A 21,051-nucleotide genomic window follows, 5' to 3' on the forward strand; every position below is an offset into this window, starting at 1 on the left:
CCAGAACTCAGAGCCCTGTGGGTCCAGTAATATGATTAGGAAGTTGGCCTGCTGAAGCCAGGGCTGGGAAGGATGACTGACTGACTGTTGGTATTGATTGGCATCGGTGGTGATGCCAGGGGCGTGGCTTTATAGGGGGTGGGTCATTATCTCGGCCAGTGTCCACTTGGAGGGGATGGAGGAGGAAGAGGAGGAGTGGGAAGAGGAAACGAATAATTCTGAGTATATTATTCGAGGTAGACTAAGGTTTGCTGTTATAACAAAGGACCCAGAATCTCAATGACTTGAAACAACAAAGATTTATTTCTTGCTCACAGTACATATCCATCGAGGGTCAGCAGGGGTCTCGGCTCCACGTTGTCCTCAGTCTGGGACACAGGCTGACGGAACCTCCACCTCCACCATCTGGAACATCGTTAAGGGAGGGAAAGAGAGAGAGTGGTGAATCACGCACTGACTTTTAAAGGGCCCACCCAGAAGTGGCATACCGTTTCCACTCACATTTCATTGTCAAAGAAATGCCACGCCTCACTTCCAATGAGTGGGAAGTACAATGTCAGCCTACCACGTGCCCAGGAGGAGAACAACTGGAAAGGCTGGGAACAGCCTTCCTATCTACCTCTCAGAAGATCCCAGGATTCTGGGTCTGGAAAGGATCTGTACTAATTGGGACTCTTTGGGTTGCAAAAGTAGAAGGTAAAACTCAAACTACTGAAACCAAAAGGAATTTATTGCCTCACAAAACCAAAAATCCAGCGGTAGCGCTGTCTGTCTTCAGACAAAACTTAATCCAAGGGCTCAAAGTCTCTAAGGTCTGGCCTCTTTCCATCTCTCAGCTCTGTTCCCTTCCATGTGGACTTTGTTCTCAGGTTTCATAGTCCTAGGGTTCAAGTTCAATGGAAAAAGAAGGCTTCTATCTTTCTTCAAAGTCAATAACATTTTAGATCTCAATTTTACTGAACCCAGCTAGGTCATACTCACATCCCTGAACCAATCACTGTATCCAGGGAGAGAGACTGTGGGTCAGGCCTAAATAATATGTCTTGCCCTAGAATCAGAGTTGTATTAACTTCATCCAAAGCATAGAAACCCAAAGGAAGGGAGAGATGGTTCCCGAGAAGATTAAGCATACTGGACAAGAGTAAGTGCTTAAAAATAGGCACAAATAAAATCACAGATGTCCTATAGGATATCCAACCCAGTGGATTTTCAAGTATTGTTTTCTAGAAGTGCTTCAGGGGCTGCCTGCAAAGGTTTGGATGGGGTTCCTGCACTCTCCATTCTCTCTTTAAATCAGAGCAATTGCATTTTATTTGTTTTATATATTAGGGTTCCATGTAAGATTTCTTTGAAACTAAAAAATAAAATTGAGATCCTCCTCTTTTAAAAAACCAGGGAGGAAGGAATTAAACCTTACTGTTTTTTGATCCCACCTCCTCATTTTATATCATCTTACAAAAGTATAGATTGAGATTCAGAAAGTAGATGTCTCCTCGTGCCTCATTGGCCAGAATTGGTCACATGACTACCTAGCTGCAAGAGATGCTGGAAAAGTGAGCATCTGGCAAAGAGGAATGGGACTATCTCAATTGGCCTAGACATAAGTGGTTCATCTACGAAGGCTGGGCACATTACCATCCCAAACAAAATTGGGGTTCCTCTATGAAAAACAAAAGCAAAGCAATGGCTTTGAAAGAACTGTTAGCCACAGTGGTATGAATCTGATCTCATGGAAAGTTCCTTAAGACTGGCACTAGGCCTATGCCTTTTTCTATTCCTCCAATAGTCAATAAAATTTACCTGTAATAATCTCCTTCAATCCTCACAATAATCCCTTGAGACACTAAATCATACATTGACTTATAAAACGCCCACTAGTATGCACTCTTATCACCATGACTGTGTCCCATTTTAAAGATGGAGAAACTGAACCTCAGAGGTGAATGAGGTACCCGAGGTCACACAACTTGTTAACATTGCTTAGCTCTTACTTTATATCTTTAGCACAGAGAGGGACAGAGCCCTGAAGGAAGGGGGAGCTTTAAGCACAGACCTTCTAGGATAGAGGAATCAACTGTAGAAAAATGGAGAGAGAGAGTGAAAACCCTGGACATGCCAGGCAGATGGAATCACATGTGCAAAAGCCCAGAGTCAAAATAGTGCATAGAAATGGCACAGTTTTACAGGTTTGGAGCATAAAATTTGAAGGGACATTGCACTTTGGAGTTTGGGCCTTATATGAGCCATTAAATATTCCAGGGATGGGAATGCAGTCTACCTTCTGTCGGGAACATTAGCTAACAGCAGGGAGCAGGACTAGTGCTGGGAGGTTACTAAGGAGGTAATGGATGACAGAGGCCTGGATTACAGCGATGGCAGGAGTAATGAAAGGGAGTCGGGACTCAGGATGTTGAATCCACCAAACTGCATCCAGATTTGGTAACTGGAGGTGACCATTTGGAGAAGACAGAGAAGGCTGAGGCTGACTCTCGGGTTTCTAGGTGGTGGTGTCATTGGCTGCGGTAGAGCCGGTGGTGGAGAGTGAGGAGGAACAGGACCCCAGAGAGCTCCATTCCCGAGCCTGCACTTAATCACGATGCGCTCTGAATCCCTGTCCTTGTCATTAAGTAGGAAAAAGTCAGGACTCAGGACTAGCCTGGGGATATTAAGCAAGCCCAGATTAAAGGGAAGAAACCCCTTCATTGGGTGTAGGTACATTGGAAGTCCCAAGTACTCATGAAGCCAGCTCCATAGCCTACAAAGAACACCTGACACAGGCAAATGCCTCTCTCAGGTCCCTGACTCACAGCCACGTGGGCCTTTGCCCCTCCCTTCCACCCAAGGGAAGACACCTGGGCCCTCAGGTCCACCTGAGCACTGGCTGCCAGGGTCCCCAGACAGATCCCGTGGGAATGCTGTGGCGCACTTTCCTCCTTTCTCACCCTGTATCCTTGGAGCATCCCCTGGGTGCTCTCAGCCCCTTTACCCTGAAGCTAAAGACCTGTGCCTAGCGCACTATTGAGAAATGATTTATACTCTTTGTGAAGCCTACAAATAGAAATGACTAAATACTTGATTAACTCAGCTACGACTTTGTGCGGGAATATAAATGCCCAGTCAATTAGTTCTGATGCAGAAGAGCCGTAACTAAGGACTGCCCTCCCAGGCCCTAAGACGCGCTGCAAAGCCCATAGTAAGCCGGACAGTAGGGTGCTGGCTTGAGACCAATAGACCACGAGAGCTCAGAACCAGGTCTATGCACTTGTGGAACCATAGGTGCCGAGACGAAAGGCCAGGTCAGAGCTCACGGAAATGTGGGCTTTTCGGAATCATCCCGGTTCCAGCCCTATATGCAGTCACTGAAAATGTCACTGGCTTTGTAGGCAGTGCTACAACAAACAACCTCTAAAGCACAGACGCGCTCCCAGGACACGGCTATTATTGTTGTTGTTACACTGTGGTGAGAGCGAGGCCCCGAGAAGTGGGACCACCTACCCAAGGTGACACAGCTGGTGTGTGGCAGAGGTGCGATGCCAGCCCAGCTTTCCCTGACCCCAGAGCCTGGGCACTCTGCTGTCTGTTCCTCAGCAGCAGCCCCCCATGGAGAGAAGGCAGTGTGATCAAGAGCCACTGAGAAACCTCTAGGAGCACTTGAGCTCAATCTCAGAAGTGAGTGGATTTAGACAGGTGATTGGGACAGGTCACTGGGAGGCAGAAGGACCAGCCTGGGAGGAGGACTTGGGGAGCAACTGCTGGGAAATGGGGTTGCGTAGGACAGTGCGGTCAGACACCTGAAGGGCTTCAAATGCCATAGAGAAGAATCAGGACTTTAATCTTTCGGAAGTGCAGCTTTGATTTTTGTCATTCTCCTGCTCTACAACCTCCCATGGCTCCCACCGGCCACTGTGCCTGGGCTAAGAAGGTGAGTATACACAGATGGAAAGGTGCAGGGAGAGCCTGGAGACAGAGAGACCTATTAGGAGGCTGGTGTCACCGTCTAAGAGGCGGTGGACGAGGACCTGGAGGGGAGAGAAGGAAGGAAGGGCACGTACTTGGGGGCAAGGTTTTACAACATGCACCCACCACACCCCGTGCCACCTCCTACTCCTGTCACCAAATGGGGGATCCCTGCCTCCCTGGAGCACCAGGTAACATATCCAGCTCAGAAAATAGCCGGCACCTTATTCTACTTGCAGTAGAATTGAGCCATGAATAGCCAGAAAAGTAGCTAATGCCTACAGCAGCAAAGAACAGCCGCCTTCTCCCTCCGGGCTGCATCTGGGCCCAGAAAGGGGGAGTCACACATTCCTAGGCTCATATCCCACTTTGACATCTTCTTACACAAGTAAACCTTTTAGTGCCTTAGTTTCCTCATCTGTCAAATGGGGATAATAATAGCACCTACTCCATAGCTTTGGTGAGGGTCTACCAAGATCGTGTCTGTAAAGAGTTTAGTATAATAACTAGCGTATACTAAGAGCTCAATGGGGTAGCTATTGCTATGGACAACAAAATATTTAGGTAATATGTGAACCCTGGAACTATCTGCTTAGTGGCTTTTAGCAAAGGACTTGGAATTCTCAAACATCATTTATTTTGTCTCCAAGACGGGGAGATGAGCCTTATGACTCGGAAATATCAGATGAATCAAATTGCGTTCCATTGGATTTAAGTAGTCATGAACTGTCTCTCCTCCTGTTGTGGAGATTGCTAATTGTAAATTGATAGAGGAACAGGTAGTGAATCATGAAAGCTGAAGATGTGTTTCCTTGCGTGAAGTATTGATGGCTGGTTTTTTTTTAAAGAAAGAAAAGGGAAGACAAACCTGTTCTCCCTCCACAAGCCCCCGCTTGTGCAATAGAAATCCATGGTGTCACCTCTAGTTACGGAGTTTTCATTATTCAGCAGAATTTGGAATGAGTGATTGATGTAATTAAAGTTATTGGTAAAGAAAGACTCAGTTCCCGAGAAACAGATGAGTCAGCAGAAAGTTTCAGTAATGAAATAATGTTCCAAGGAATCTTCAAATAAGCTTTTATTTTTTTTTTAACTCTAGACGCCTTCACCATTGCTGGTCAGCAAAAAGATGTCAAGTAGTTAAGAACTGGGGAAAATACACCACACATGTTTAGAAATTCTCAGAGTCCTTTTGGACGAGATGAAACCGTATTTATTGCGTAATCGTGGTGAGGTAAGGGGGAGTTAACCATGCACTTTTGGGGTCTTTGCTTTATCTCATTGGGTCCTCAGTCTCTGAGGTGGGTACTGTGACTAGTCCTGTTCTGTGGATAGGGACACTGAATTTCAGAGAGGGTAAGGAAGTTGGCCAGGGTTGCATAGCAGGCGCATGGCACAGACAGGGCAGTGCGGCACCTAAGCTCACCCTCTCCATCCCCACGGGTCCTGGGCCGCTCTGCCTAGATTTCCCAGTCATTTAACGTCTCACTAATGCACTCGGGATAACAGTGCAGTCAGGACTTGAAGTTACATCTGTGTGACCCCAGAACTGTTTCAAAATTCATTCTTTTATGGGAAAACACAAACAAGTGCATTGCCTTGGGGTCCATCTGTTGGCTTTCATCCCCACCGACATGTACTGAGGACTCAGGACACTCCAGGCTTTGGACCTCCCGGGGGTGTTATGGAGGTGGCTGGGGTAGGGAGCCGGCCAGGAGGGCAGGCTGCAGCCCGTAGGACAGGTGACGGAGGCTCGGAGGACAGCAGCGGGAGGGGAGGTAGTTGAAGGCAATCTCTTGGAAGGGTCTGCGGGGCTGGGGGCTCGAAGGCCTGTGAGGTGTTGGGGGGGCACAGTCAGCCTGTTTCTCGAGTCCTTCCACGGGGAGTGGCCACAGGACGAAGGGAGGCTGGAGACGATGGTCTGGGGTTGAGGGGAGAGGAGGACCCGTGGAGGGACGTGACTTCAGTCTGGGACCTTTTGCATCGGATTGGCTGTGGTCTCACTGGCTGGAGACGTGCTTCAGGTAGCCAGGTACATGTGGCCTGGAGCAGGGGTGAGTCAGGGCTGGGTGCCAGGACAGGCGTGAACTGTAGGACCACGGAGGGCCACGGCAGGCCATGGCGGGTGGGGGAGGTCCCACCTGATAAACGATGCTGAAGGTCTTTACCCAGGGACGAGAGAGAAGGGAGAGGGCAGGAGGGGGGGGTCTTGGCTTTGAGCGACATTAGAGCCAGGATCCCGGCACCCCTCCATTTTTTAGCACTGAAGAAGGTTACCCTGTGTCACGGGCGGGTGGCTTCGGGAGGGAGGGGCATAGGACGGAAACCTCCCTCTTGTGAGCATCGGAAGGGAGGGTCTGATGGACCAACCACATCCAGTCCCCCAGTGCACTAATCCCTCCTCCAGACTTTGCTCCTCCCCCCTTCATCCCCTGCAGAGGAAAGGGGCAGGGCCTGCGTCCTTTATGGTGTCAGAGAACATATTGGGTTGTGGGTCTTAGCCTCTTACCCTGACCCCCAGGCGTGACGCACAGACATGAAAAGGGGAGTGGGACCTTGCAGAACCAGTGGGATGGAAGGAACACCAGCTTAGCAGGTTTGCAGAGCACTCCCACCTCCCCAGAAGCCCCTGTGAGGAGGATCTGTGTGCACAGGAACATTAAGAAAGGGGCAGTGCCGGGGGGCACGGTGGGGACAGGGAGGTGGCCATCCCAGGCTTGGTCACCAGTCAACCCTGCCATCTTCAGCAAGTTGCTTTACCTTTCGGGGCCTCGGTTTCCATATATGGAAAATGAGCAGTTGCAGTTTTCCAAAGTGTGGCAAGTACATCTCTGGCTGGACATGCGATGACTTTAGTGGTGGGCTGGGGGTTGGGAGGAGAGACGCTCGCGTGGACCCCAGAACTTTGAGGGCAGCCGGCAAACAGGAAGGGATGGGGCTGGGGAAGCCTCCAGGAACAGCCAGAGAGGCTGAGAGATGCTTTCAAAGCTCAGGGGGCCAAGAATTTTATCTAATGAATTTGTTTTTTTTTTCTATTTGTCTTCTGTAAATGGCAAGTGATACTAATTTCTCAGTGACAGTCACGGTATCAATATTGCTCCCCAAATAAGTAAACAATGACAAAATGAGAAGGAAGTTATTCCATAAATGGCCGTTTTAACTGTGAGAGGCCAAGACGAATATCGGGAGGCCGGGGCTTGGAGAGGTCCATTTTGAGGGGCGCTGAGGGACCCTTCCTTGCTGTCTTCAGTTCTATGAAGCCTGCTCAGCCATTCCTACATGTTCTAGGAAGAAGAAGAAAAAAAAAGAATCTGGGCAGAAAAACAACACCAACCAAAATAAACCAGGCTGACGAATTTTTCTACCACACTCTTCGTGGGAGCGGAGAGGTGGTGTTTATTCCAAATGATCCCTTTTCTCTAAGTTGCCACTAATCCACTCTTTCATGTCATCCAGGAAAATCGGTCCTCAACGACCGAAGAACATCTGCACATATGAGCCTCTGGAAAAAGAGCCACAGGGTTTGGATTTAGATGCTGGCTACAAATAGAGGGCACACAAAACTAACAAACAAACAAAGAAATAAACCCCTGGTGGTTTGGCTCTAAAAAAAAAAAAATGTCTCAGAAATGACAACCGTGTGGTTAGTCGGATGTCAAACCGCGTTTGCTGGGAAGGTGTCTGAGATGCCCTGGAACGGCGCGGGCTGTGTAACCGAGGCCTAGCAGACGTCTCACTCTGCTTGAAAGATGTCAAGAAGCTGCTCCCAAGGGCCGGTGGGCTCCCTGGGGGACAAAGCCGCTGATAGTTTTACAGGAAAAAAAAAATCCCCAAGCTGACGAGCATCTAGACAACACAAGCAGTCAAGAAAAAGGAATGAGGAGGGAAAAAAACAGTCAAGTTGAGACATGAGAGGGGGGGAAAAAAAGAAAGAGAAGAGAAGAGAAGAAATTCAAATAAATGCACCAAAGAGCCATAACTCAGGAAGTTGCCCCCAGCTTAAATCTTTCTTTGATGGGAGTTGGTCTATAAAGTGAGAGGCAAAGGAACGTTAAATTTTGCTCGCATTATGTGAGATCATGGTGGGCAGGGGGAGAATCGCTTCCAACAGGAGAACTGAGCAAATGTCTTTGGAGAGCAACTAATTAGGGGCAGACACCCTCCCCGGCAGGGGCGACGGCCAACAGTCCCTGCTCCTCCTTGCTGTTCAGTGTCAGGAGAGGGATGGCCCTGTCCTAGCTTTCCTCTCATCTGTACTTCACACACGGAGTCCCAAGGAGGCAGCCTACTGCAGCAGATGCTCGGGAGGGCTAAGAGGTTTCTCAGCCCAGCCTAAAAATATCTCCCTTGACAGCCTGTCACGGTGTCTGGGACTCCACCATTATAAATTCATTCCTCTCTGTTAAGGCATTTTGTTTCCAGGAGTTCTCTGTGAAAATAGAGATATCCCAGGAAGCTTCGATTGGGTGAGGCAGAGTGGGAAAGCCAAGAGGTCAGGAGACCTGGGTTTCCAATTGGGTTCTGTTCATCATCTCACTGCGTGAGCCTGGGACAGGCATGTTCACTTCCTGAGCCTCAGTTTCCCCACTGAGAAAAGAGAAGAAAGACGTGGTGGTCCGAGAGCTCTGAGCTCTGGTGCCAGGAGAGAAGATGTGTTTACCGTAGGGTTTGCCCTGGACCCTGTGAACTTAGTGAATACCACGCCGCCCAAGCCCCTGGGTGTTTCAGGCCTAACTCCTCGGGGGCATCCAGAATGCCCCTCCCATCACCCCTCACATCCACTCCACCAGCAAAGCCTGTTGATTCTATCTTCAAGATACGGGTCAAATCTGACCATTTGTCCCCATCTCCCCGGCTACCTCCCTGGTGTGAGGCAGCATTACCTGCCCCCAGATTCTCCATCGGCCTCCTCTCTGGTCCCTGCTTCTATGCTTGCCCTCCAAAAGCCTCAGCTCCTCACACCTGACTTTAAACCATAAATTACGTCCTGCCACTCCCCTCAACACCCTCCTGCTCTTCTTCTCTGTCTGTCTCTCATCATTAAACCCGAAGATCTCATCAGGATCAACCAGGACCTGTATGTAGAACCCGGCTTTGCCTTGGCCTCACCCAGTCCCACAAAGGTCTCCTCGCTGCTGTCCAAACCCATTCCCACCTCAGGATCTTTGCCCTTGCCCTGCCTTCGGCCCAGAGCTCTCCCCCCTCCCCCAAATTCTCCAGGGCCTAGCCCCCAACTTTTCCAGATCTCCAATCAAAAGCTACCTCCTAAGAGGCCATTCCTGGGCTGCCCTCACAAAAGGAACACGCTCCCTTCCACGTCCTCACCCTCCTTCATTTTTCTCCTTCATTTTTCTCCTTTTCTGCCTTTTCTCCCATTTTTCACCTGGGCTTTCTGATAAGCCATCCGCACACTCTGTGTTTACCTTCCATCTTTCCTCTGAATTGTAAACTTCAGGAGGGCAGGGACTTTGTTTTGCTCATCTCTGCCTCATGGGGACACAGAGCCCCGAATCCGGGATATTACTGGAGCTCAGTTAGTGTGTGTTGGAAGCAGAGAAGGGAACAGGTGAGGTGGAACTGCACTAAATGGAGGCCAGCCTCAGTGTTCCGTTGGAGAGGTCAATGCCAAGGTCTCTCCGGTGCTGTTTCACCAGGGCGGCATGTGCTAGGAAGTCAAAGGTACACCGATCTTAGGAGATCTGGGTGGGCCTATTGGTGGGGGGAGGGGAGCGAGGTAGGCAGGGTAGTTAAAGAATCCCAGCTGAATTTACAAGTTCATAAGGCTGCAGGTTCTTGACCAGAGGAAGTAGCTGAAAGGCCCTTGCGGACAGCTTCTGAAACATAGGAGCCGGTGTGGGCTCCGGTACACAGGAGAAGCTCTGAATTGCCCTGGGAACCGACCTGAACTTCAACTCTACTCCATGGGCTCCAGTCAGCTCCACGAAGTTGAGCCCTAATCAGGTCACTCCACTGTCGAAGTGCCTTTCAGCCTCTCCAGTGTCCCCCCCCCCCCCACGCCCCTGGGACGTGGCCAGAAGGGGTGGAGAAGAGGGAGGGGCTGCTAAGGAGCATCAGCCGTTCCAGCAGGATCTGCCCCAAGTCAGAACCCAAAGCCTCTGTCCCGCCCCTTCCCTTCCGCGGGCTCTGGCTAGTGTGTCCCCAGTGGAGTCTTAAGACAGAGTGACCCCGATAATTTTATTATTGAACAACAACTATATGCCACCCACTAGGATCCTCACAAAAGCAAGCCCCCTTTTTACAGACGAAGCCACTGAGGTTCAGAGAGGTTATTTGATCTGTCCAAGATGCACAGCTTAGTCAATTGCAGAGGTAAGACTGAGGCACCAAGGCCCAAGCACCCAACCTGGAAGCCATCACGCGTCTCCATCTTCACACTGCCCGAGGTGCCCTGGACCCACTCAGGTCCCCTTTTCTACGAGGCTGAGGACGCCTAAGAGGCCCCCCGTGCCCCTCTAGGCCTGCAGCCACAGTAGCCCCGGCCTCCCCCAAGCCTGCGCAGCCAGCCCGCAGGGGGCGATAGTGGCACAGGTAGAACCAGCGGCCCGCATCCAGTGGGCCGGCAGAAAGCAGCTAAAGTCAACGAAAGCATCCAGGGCCCGGCCCCACGCTCAGGGAAGCCCTCGTGGGCCGGAGCCTGGGAGGCCCAACGCGGCTGTGTTGAGCGCCGCCGCCAGGCCGCCGGTGCGCACCGGAGCTCTCCATCCCTTGTTTGATGAGCAGCGGCCAATAAATTCATTAATCATCATTTTATGCCTCATCAAACCCCCTCCAAGCCCCTCCATGGGAGTTACACAAATTAGCCCCTGAAAAGACAGTAATTTCAGTTTAGCGAGGTAAGTGCTTTCTGATGGGCTCAGCGCACAGAGCTCTCCTGACAAGCCAATCCATCAGCACGTCGGGGACCGCCTCACCCCGGACGGCCCCGGCCAGCCCCGCCCCCTCATCCCCCCGGAGGCTACTGGGCTAGGGTCTCCGAGGGTGCCCCCTTTGCCCGACTCCTTTGCACCCATCCTCCGGCTTTTTCATCTGACTTCTTGCTCTCACCCACACCGACATCCTCCCCGGCCCTTCTGAGCAGAAGAGAAACTTTTTGGGGGAAATCGAGGCCCCCAAATTGGGGAACGAACCTGAGGGTGGCGGAGGAGGACGCTCTGGCACTGAAGTTCTGAACTCCAACCCCTGGGAGGAAAGCGTCAGGAAGCCCTCTCCCCTCATAGCGTCTGGATGTCGGGGCTCCACGACCCCTTGAAATTACCGAAGGGCTGCGTATATTGAACGTGTACATCATTGGGCGTAGGGGATAATCCACAGTTTCCTGACGATTCTGAAAGAAACCCCAGGTTCCAGAGGAGGGGCATCTAGCAACAGAGAAGGGGGTCCTTTCGTCTAAAGGGCGGCTTCACGGGCCCCTGGTGGTCAGGAGTGGGTACGCGCCTCGTCTTTCTCCGTGGCCCTCACGTCCTTCTCTCAAAATGCCACCCGGAGTGAAAGACTACGCCTGGGGTCTTCTATGCCTGGGCCCGGCCGGTCGGATTCCTGCGTGCAGAGTTGGTTAAGAAAAGGACAAGAGAACTAGACGGAGAACGTTGTGGTGAGGACAGAGGTGCTTGCGCGCGCGAAGCGGAGGCCCCGGCGTTCTCACTTTCTGGTCCTGGTGCACAGAAGGTCCCGCGGGGACCCTCTCCGACGGCAGGGCGCATGCAAAGGCGAACGAGGAGGAGCCGCGGCTCCAGCCTAGCGGACCGGCCGGCGCTCTGCCGTGGCCGGTCGCTGGAGCGCCGAGTGCTGCGCAGCGCCTTCATTGGCTTCTCCTCCACGCGGCGCTGCATGCCTCGGAAAATAAGTTAGCAAACGGGGAGCCGTTTATCTCTTTTATCTTGGGGCCTGATCCAATTAAATAAGTGCACATTTACATTTGCATCCATCAGGCGGGAGCGCTGAGAGCCCGAGGTTTGCTCGGAGCAAATAAAAGCAGATTTCACTGGGAAAAGTGGCGTCTGGGTCCGCCGGGCTCCTCCGGGCGCTGGAAACAAGAGCGGCCCAGCCGGCGGCCTTGAGGATCCGGAGCTGGACCCTGAGGCCGACAGGAGGCCAGAGACCCCATAGCCCTAAGAGGCAGGGCAGAGCAAAGGGGCGAAAGCAGAGCAAGGGGCGCAGCCAGAGCCGCAGCACCGCGGAAGCAATCCCCTGTTCGCCCACAACCTGGGCCACGCCTCGTGCTCGGCACCTAAGTCGCAGGTAGCACGCAAACGAAAAGGAGGCCAGCTCTAGCCTGGTCACAAAGGGAGACCCGCGGGGTGGGTCGAGGGACAGTCCTGCAACTTTAGCCAGTTTGGGGGGCGGGCGGGCGGCAAGGTGCTAGTCAGGCCCGATTTTCCTTCTGTCCGGTGGCCGTGTGTCCGGGGAGGCTAAGAGCCACGCCGAGGGTGCGCCCTCGTTTCCCACGATATACCGGCACCAGCGGGGAGGCCAGTGACGCTGCACGTTAGCGCTTTTGGAGGGGCGAAGGGGGTCGCCCAGTGAGCACCTCCTGCCTTGCCACGTCGACCTCATGAAAGTTCCTTTCGAAATGGAAGGCTTTGAAGCACTAGAAAGCAGGTTTTTTTTTTTTCTTTTCCTACCCACACGCCAAAACACAGAAACGGCCTTTGGGCCAAGGTTGCCTGATAGACCCCAGATACCCCGAACCGCGTGGGTTGTAGAGCCCTGGGCGGCAGAAACGCCAGTGCTGGCGCCCGAAGCGGTGCGGGCGCTCCGGGGCCCAGCCGAGGACGCACGCAGCCGCGGCCCCCACCCGCAGGCTGTTTCAGCCACGCGCATAGTTCTCAATAGTCTCCCGCCTCATTTTCCAGACCGTGCCCAAGCCCTGGCGGGGAATACGCAGGATTAAAACAGTTCTAGTCTCGGGCCCTGGTCCAAACCCCCAGTGCTAAGTGCGTTCTGGATCCCGGGCCGCAGCGAGTGGGGTGTGGAGCAGGGAAGGTTTGACCCGCTTGGGGTTCAGAACTGCGGTACAGCTGTGGGTAGGGGCGCAGCTTGGCGTCGCCTAACTCCTCCTCCCTGTGAACCGCGCGGCGCCCAGGGACCAGTAGGCGGCGCCCTTCCTAAACGGAATCCGCGTCCGGCTCTCTCTTGAGAGCGCAATCACATTCCTTTCACTTCGGGCGCTTTGCAAAGCGCTATTCTGTGCCTCGGCCGGGTTGGCAGCCAGCTGCGGGCCGGGGGAGGTGAGCTGGGAGGCACCGCCTGTTTTGAAACTACACACACGACGACCCCCCCACCCACCCACCCACCTTCCACGCTCCGAGAGCTGCGCACTTCCCCAAGAGTGAGAGGTCCCCCAAGGGCTTTGCAAACTAGGAGGCCTCCATGCAGGCGCCGCACCCAGGCCGGGGAACATTTTAGGGCCTGGCGCTCCGAGCCGAGGGGCTTGGGAAGGAAAGGTCCCCTTCCGCAGGCCCGGCATGCCCCCGTAGGCGCCCTCGGGGACTGACTGGGCCATTCGTTCCTCACCGCCAAGTCCCAGGAACGGATTCCGCCCCGCGCAAGGGGGTAAAGGAAAGAACCCAGCCCCTTCCCCGTCTGGCGCTGCCTCTGGGGGACTGACTGCATAGACCCCACTCAGTGACCCTGCGGCTTCCACTACCAGGGACTCGGCGCCTCCTAGTTCCTAAGTGCCAACCTAGACACCCCGAGGGGGCTGATACACTGCAGCCGAGCACAGGTGGCAAGTACCTGCGCAGCCCCGGAACGGGGGTGTCTTAGGCGCTGCCTCCTCTACTTCCGCGCCCCAGTCCGAGCCTGAGAAAGACCCGGATCCTGGAAGGTGCCTCCAGCTCGTCCAAGGCGCATTGCCTTTGACGCTGCCCAAGATGCGACTGAGCGGAGGCTCCAGGAGACGTGGGGCGTACAGACACGCAACCATTTCGGGGATTAAACGCCGGAGACATTTCCTAAACGCCCGAACCTCGATGTGCCCAGCAGGCCACCCCAAACTGGAACAACTCCGGACACCGGAGAAACCACTAGCCACCGAACACCCAGCTCTGCAAAGAAGAAAACCCTAAACTTAATCCAAAGACGAAGTACGCAAAGAAAACTGTAGACCCCGCAGAGGCCAAGGGCAGGAGGGATGCGAGTAGAGGCGGCGCCTAGGGCACCAGCCGTCCAGCCCCTGGCGGTTTCGCTCCGCAGCAGTCCCCGCACTGGAGAGAAACGCCGCGGGCTCCCGGGTGCACGGTTCCCGGTCCCAGGCAGCCCTGCGGGTGTTCGCCACCCATCCCCAAGTCTCGGCAACCAGAAGGGAGAGGCCCGAGTTGCACCGTTTACATACTCCCGGGAACATGGGAGGCCTGTAATTTTCTCTTTAAAATCTTTGGGTAGGATTTAGGGCCAGGGCTTCGAAAACCTCGCAGAGTTGATGGCGTCCTTAAAGTTTCTCTGTCGAGCTGAGGACTGGCCTATCTTTTTTAGAAGACAAGGTGACCGCTGGGGCTGCATATTCAACAGGGGGCAACAAACTGATTGTGAACCGGGCTGTCGGGGGGTGGGGATGGGTGGAGGGGGCAGGGGCGCGAGGGCGTGCAAGTCATCTCTGGAATTCAATTGTTTAAAAAAAATCATTTATAATTAAAGGGACAAAATAAAATACGATTGTCTCATGGATATTTAATCGTTCACACTTTCAGCTTGGAAACCATTTTCCCTCTGTGAATTTTCTCACTAATTTAAACTCTAAAGTCGACTGCTGTTTGGGGGCTGGGGGGAGCGGGGAGCACATCTGGACAATGCTTTCGAACTCTTTTAAATTCGAATAAACTACAGGAGCCCGTTTCAGTTAAAAAAACAACTAGCAAAAGTCTAAACAGTGGAAGTTTGGGGAGTGTTTATAAAAGCCAGTAAGTTAAAGTAATCTTGAGTAAGAATGCAAATAAGTGCATTTTGATTTAGCCTAATTAAACCGGCGTTATGTGCAAACACATTCTCTCCACAATCCGGCTTCAGTTTAATAGAGCAAATTAATTCCCCTCTCTGGAGTATGTTTTTTCAGTAAACCCTCCCCTCCCCCGACCCCTGAAAATTTCCCACGAAGTAAAATACATCCAAGGTTCCACCTCTTCTCGGCGAAATGGAGGCGCGAACACCGACAGTGTAGGCTGGTACAGGACGCGGGGCCGTATCTCCTCCTCATTTGGGATTGACACGCATTCTGACCCTTCGTTTTGAGATGAAATACGCGGGATTAAAACGAGAATATAAAAAAATTCCAAAACACTTTTGTAGCTATTCGAACTCTCTAATCGGAAATATAAAAAAAAAAAAGTGCTAACGCGGCGACAAGCCTGATCGAGGGCACAGAGGCCGCCTTATCGAGGCAAATGTCCTCGCGCTTTGGAAGGCGGCTGGTCCAAGGTGGGGCTCTCGGGGTCGGTCTGGGCTCCACTGCCTTCCCTCCCCCCGAGCTCCTGCGGCGTCCCCTCCCCTACTTCCGCCCACTCACTCCCGGTCTCCGACTCTGCAAAGTGCAGGCTGGAAACTCAGGACAAGTGTGACACCTACCTGTGAAAGGGGGGAACCGTCCCCTCGCCGGCCCCGCGGCCGCTCCGAGATCTGCGGGGCGGCCTACCATCCATCCACACCAGCGTGGACAGAACATTCACTAATTTACTCAAACCCATCGCAGTGATCAATGAATGCCCAGTTTTGGATGGGTAGAGGCGACAGTGACTTGGGAGGGCCTTCTTGGCACACCCTCATGCTTCCCGCCCGCATTAGCCCGCAGCACCTTTGAAATAGTAATAAGGGCTAAATCCGGCATAAAATCGAACTCATTAGCAAAGTTCACCAGCTGATTGCTTTGCATAAAACACGACACTGATTGAAAGTAATTAGGTTAAGCGATGGAGCTCGGGTGGTGCGTGTCTCTGGCTCACTTGGCCATCCTTTCTCCCTTCTGGGCATACACTTGGGTCTCTCTCCTCCTTCCTCCGAGGTCCAATCTCCCCCAAGCAGCCCCGCATCAGTGATCCAAACCTGCATTTCGGGGCAGAGCCACGTTCCCCCGGGACTCGCAGCCTAATTACAAACCCTTGGCACGGTGAGGTTCTATGGAACCTTGAATTCCCCAGTTGGAAAAAAAAAAAAAAAAGTTCAGTTTGCACCTTTTGTCCAAGGCGATGGACAGTTTATTGAGGCTTCTAAAAAGTAATAAGTGGCTCTGATTATGTTAAAATCTCTTTTAATTAAATATTTTGCATTTTACAAAGGTGGCTGCAGTTTCTTTGACTTTTTAAATCTAAGAGTATAACCTGTTTCCTTTCTGTAATAATACTTTAGCTCATACCCAGAAAAATCAATAGGTGTAAAAAATTAAATTAAACTTGTATCTTTAAACTATGAAACAGTTTGGGGGGAAACACAAATGCATATGCTTATATTACAAAAAAAACATTAAATGCCTGTACAGGTGTCTTAATTTCATAATTTACTTCAAAGATATTGAATTATCAATTTAAATACAAAATGCTACATTAAATATACAGAATAAGATTTAATACAAATCCTTTCTTTTAATTTTTCTTTTCGGTTGGTTAAGACATTTTGTGTGTGTGGAGATGTTTACATTTTTATGTCGTCCATCTCCAGGAACTATAAACTTTTTAATAGGAGGGGTAGTTTTTTTTTTCTCTCTTGTTGATGGAAAAATAACTGCCAAGGCCGTGATTTCTAATAAATTAGGAAAGTCCGGGACCCACGCAGCCCGCGTTAAATGTCCGACATACCTTTCTTCAGTTCATAGGGGGAGTCTTTGCACAGGTCTAGCTGGGGTTGGTTCCGCAACACTTTCGGGTCTTTAGCCAAAGCGTCCGCTCGGTTCAACACCGTCTGGTTTAATCCATTGAAATGCGAGCCCGGACCGGTCGTGGGGCCTGGCCCGGGCCCCGGGTGGCCGTGAAGGTGTCCGAAGGAGCCATAGTTCGTGTAGCCAGGATAGAAGGGCGTGGTGTAGTAGAGAGGCCGGGAGAGTACCGTCCCGCCGGGAAAGGGACACTGCCCGGAGGGCGAGCGCGATGGCGCCGGGGCCGGCGACCCGCGGCTGCCTCCAAGGGCTTGCCCAGCCACGGGCCCCGGGCAAGGTGCGCAGGGAGAGCCCTCGCTCCCGCCGCCCCCATCCTTGACCTTGTCCGAGGATGTGGCGATCTCGGCCAGAGACCACAGTTTGGGCTTGGCGAGCACCGCCTGTGGCGGCGGCGGTGGAGGCGAGTGTATGACCGAGGGCCCGCCGGGGCCCGGGGGCAGCTCTGCGGCCGCTGGGTGAGGGCCCGGAGCTGGCGCGCCCGAGGGGTAGTGAGGACCCTGGTCCTCCGCCAGCCGCGCCGCCACTGGCCCCGCCGGGGAGGGCCCTCTGGCCCGGGGGGGCCCAGGCAGCGTGTCGAGGCGGCCCTCGGATGGCGGCTCCTTAAAATCCGAGTCGCTGAGGCTCCCCTCGGTGTCCTTGCCGGCAGGAGTGGACGGCCCTTGCAGCCTTTCGCAGCCTGAGGCCGCTTTCGGCTCCGCTCCTCCTGCAGGCGAAACCCAGGCCATCAGAGGTGCAGAGGCCGATTGGCGGGGCCCAGGTCCCCGACCGCTAAGGCAAAGACCCCAGACCCTACCCCTAGGCCCTGTGCGCCCCCCTCTCCAGACCCCCCTTTTCCATCTTACTCCTCCACACACCCTTTCCCGCGCCCACCAACCTGCTTCGGGGCCCTCGGGGTCGCCCTTGTCCTCAGGCTTCTGGGGCTCATCCTCGTCATTTTTCTCTAGATCAATGTTCTCCTCCTCCTCCTCGTCCTCGCTGCGGTTCCTCGGAGTCCACGTCATCTTGTTCTCCTTCTTGAGGCGCCGGCGCGCGTTGGCGAACCAGGTGGACACCTGGGTGAGGGTCATCTTGGTGATGATGGCCAGCATGATCTTCTCGCCCTTGGTGGGGTAGGGGTTCTTGCGGTGCTCGTTGAGCCAGGCCTTGAGTGTAGCGGTGGCGTCTCGGGTGGCGTTCTTCCGGTACGCCGGGTCCCCGTAAGGGTATGAGCCCAGGGGAGCCGCGTAAGGGTGGTACCCCAAGGAGCCTGCCATGCCGGGTGTATGGTCGTAGGGAGAGCCCTGCAGGGAACAGGCAGAAAGAAGGTGAGAATGGGCCACGATCCCCACTGCCACCTGGGTGACCAAAGCACCCTGTCCCTGGGACCCGAGGTCGGAGGCCCGAACTCCGCTAGGGTAGGGCCGGCCCGCTCAGACCCAAGGGCAACCCCTCCCCTTTCTCGGAAAGCAGCCGGAGCGCCAATTCCCGAGTCCAATTCCCGAGTCCGGTTCGGCAGGGGCCTTTGAAGCCGTCCTGGCCTCACCGGTCCCTGGTAGGCCCCGTCTCCCGGGGCATGTTCGTCTCCGGTGCTCAGATACAACCACCGTGGCCAGGCCTCCACCCAGAGAGAGAGAGAGGCCCGGGCAGCGGTGGCGACTCTGCGCTCAAAGCCCCGGTGGCTGGCTGCATGTAAGGAAGGAGAGCAAGAGAAGTAAAGGCATTCCCCAACCCCCCCCCCCCAAAGAAAGACAAACGAAAAGCTGAACCTCGTCCGGCACACCCACTCCTCCAAAAATGTTACCCTAAACCGAAGCCGAAAGCGCTTCATCAGAAAGTGCACCCGGCCGAAAAATCCCGGATGCACCGCAGCTCTGCCGACTTTTCAGAAATTTAATACCTCCAAATCGGATTGTGAAGATAGGATTACGGATTTGCAACATTTTGGAGGACTAATTAAAGGCGAGGCCAAACGCTTTTACACAAACTAAGCATGCTTTGCTAGGACTTCGGGTCTATTTCTTTTGAACTAGTTTTCCAAAATTGCAAAACTTAAAAAAAAAAGATAAAAATTGAAGGGCGATCTGAAGTTCATGTTTGAATGAACGCAGCGACCTCTCCTCTCGAAACACGTTCCGCCAGCTCAACGAACCCAGCGAGACGCGGTACTGCTTCCCGAGCAACTCTGTAGCCCGAGGCCGGGCCGCAGCAGAGCGAGACAATCGCTCAAGTTTGCAAGGGCCGGGAAGCTTGGCGGGGGGCGGCCTGCGGTGGCGCTGAGGCCCGTGTGCCCGCAGCCCGCAGCCCGCGCCCGCCCCGCGCGGGCCCAGCTGCGCTCTCCCGCCGCGGCTCCCGCTCACTTACCACATACGAAGAGAAGGCGGCTGCCGCGGCCGCCGCTGGGTCGGCGCCGTACTGGAGGTGTGAGTTGTAGCCTGGCGAGGGTGCCGTGAAGGCGGTGGAGCCGGCGTAGGGCGAGAATGCAGAGCCCGACGACGAGCGGCCGAGCTCATCCGTGCGGGGCCCCGAGATGACGCTGGTGCTGTACGCGGGGCACGAGTAAAGGGCTAGCGAGGCGGACGGCTGGTACAAGTAGCCCTGCGGGTAGGACATGGCCACACACGGGCATGGGGCGCTCCGCGCCGCTGCCGCCAACGAGCCGGGCGGCGCCCTGCGAGGGCGAGCGGGCCGGCACCTGGCCTCCGGCTGCCCCGGGCCGCCGCTCCTCGGGCCCGGCTCCCGGGTTCCGGCTCGCAGCACCTCCTCCCTGGCTTCCCGCGCGCCTCCGGCTGCGACCGCCGAGCCCGCTCCTCTGCGCGCCTCACTCGCCCCGGCTGGATTCTCCCCCCCCCTCCCTTACTGCTTTCTCTTTTCCCCCCTCGCTCTTTGCACCGGGGGGCTCTGCTTTTGGCTTCGCAAAGGTCCTGCCAAGATGCTAAGTTGGAAATTGAGGATTCTGACGCCTTGTGCGCGCCTGAAGCTCCTCCTTCCCGGGGTGTATTCGGTGGTTGGACTGGCAGGAGCCTCTGGGCGGCCGCAGCCAACCCGGCCGCCAGGCGAGCCTCGCCCTCTCCCTCTTCCTCTCCGGCTCCCTCTCCGGCTCGCTGGCTCTTTCCTCGCCCCTCCCTCGTGCCCGCCTCTCCTCTGAAGCCCTCGTCTCCACCCCCCTTTTTCTCTGTCCCCTCCCTTCTCTGGTCTCTCCCTCTCTGACTCTCGAGCGCCGGCCCCAGGATGACAATCACATCCCAGGCGCACCGCTCTCTTCCAACTTTCCTCCTTGGCTAAGTCCGGGTGGAGCGGCCGTTCCGACGCACCACAGGCCCTGGTGGCAAGTCTGGCCGACCCAAAGCACAAAAGAACAGAGGCGAAGGACTGCGCGTAGGCTCTGCTCTCACCTCCCCATAGTAAACCACGGACTTAGCGGATATCTTGTTGGCCAGGAGGCTGGGCTCCAAGGCGGATCGCCACCCTGTCGCCCCTGGCTTCTCCCCTAAAGCAGGGGCCCCGAAAGTGAGTTCAAGATCCGGAATGAAGGTCCCCGGAAGAGTCCGATGAATGCCCTAGTTCAAGGCGAGGGAGTCCGGGTGACTATCCTTCGCCAGCAGCAGCAGCAGCAGCAGCAGGTGGGCGAGAGACAGGCCTTGGACATCTGCACGTATCGGATCCGGCCTTTCTTCCACCAGATTGAGAGGCAGAAGACACTGGGGGCCCGGGACGTGTGGTGGTAGCGTTTCTTTAGAGGGGAGGCAGTGGGCAAGAGCTGCTGGACGGAGAAGCAGCTACACCAGAATAGGTCTCTGGACCCCCTCCCCTTCCCACCTGGCCCAAGCCTCGCTGCTTCGTTCTTGGCGCTTTCCATGCGAAGCTCTCTCCGCCAAGGCCGGTGGTGGTAGTGGTGGTGGGGGATGCGGGTCCCCTTCCCCTTCGCGCTCTCACACCTGCGCGTACTGCACTGTAAACACTCCGCAGAGTAGTGACCAACCCTGCCGCTGTTTGTTCAGCAAGGCGCTGGCAAGGTAAACACACCACTGAGTCACAGGCAGAGCCATTGACCATGATGGCCACACAGTGAAAGTACAAAATAACCATCTGCCAGTCCCTCCACCTCGCGCTGCCACAAGCCACAGACGCTTTCGATCTCGGGGACAGACAGGGGCGCTGGTGAACCAGGACAAGGGCAGGAGCATGGTTGGACACTCCACCAGAGCCTGATATATCAGGGAATGTGTGGCCTTTTA

The 21,051-nt window shown here is 54.4% G+C and overlaps 1 protein-coding gene across 4 annotated transcripts; it reads right to left on the reverse strand.

The window, feature by feature from the left end:
• Positions 1 to 321: 321 nt before the first annotated feature.
• On the reverse strand, positions 322 to 19,881 carry IRX5 (iroquois homeobox 5). 4 transcript variants are annotated; one of them, XM_037141543.2, is made up of 5 exons: positions 19,178 to 19,881; positions 17,712 to 18,117; positions 16,761 to 17,540; positions 15,093 to 15,193; positions 322 to 405 (listed from the first exon to the last, which is right to left on the reverse strand). In XM_037141543.2, exons 1-5 carry the CDS (start codon positions 19,424 to 19,426, stop codon positions 364 to 366), a joined length of 1,578 nt encoding a protein of 525 aa, XP_036997438.2. In that variant the 5' UTR covers positions 19,427 to 19,881; the 3' UTR covers positions 322 to 363. The 4 variants fall into 4 exon arrangements, with proteins under 4 accessions (XP_036997438.2, XP_036997439.1, XP_036997437.1 ...); XM_037141544.2 differs by lacking the exon at positions 15,093 to 15,193; XM_037141542.2 differs by lacking the exon at positions 322 to 405 and having other exon boundaries at positions 14,647 to 15,193.
• Positions 19,882 to 21,051: the final 1,170 nt, after the last annotated feature.

Source organism: Artibeus jamaicensis, unplaced genomic scaffold (assembly GCF_021234435.1).
Source record: "Artibeus jamaicensis isolate MK-2021 breed Jamaican fruit bat unplaced genomic scaffold, CSHL_Jam_final contig_3152, whole genome shotgun sequence".
Classification (NCBI taxonomy): Eukaryota; Metazoa; Chordata; class Mammalia; order Chiroptera; family Phyllostomidae; genus Artibeus; species Artibeus jamaicensis.

Excerpts from the sequence above, each read along its gene's own strand:
- IRX5 (XM_037141542.2), bottom strand. The coding sequence starts at position 19,426 with ATGTCCTACCCGCAGGGCTACTTGTACCAGCCGTCCGCCTCGCTAGCC. Across the intron at positions 17,541-17,711 it reads CCCCGAGGGCCCCGAAGCAG|GAGGAGCGGAGCCGAAAGCG; the intron begins GTTGGTGGGCGC and ends TTTCGCCTGCAG. Across the intron at positions 15,194-16,760 it reads CCCCTATGAACTGAAGAAAG|GGTCAGAATGCGTGTCAATC; the intron begins GTATGTCGGACA and ends CTCAAAACGAAG.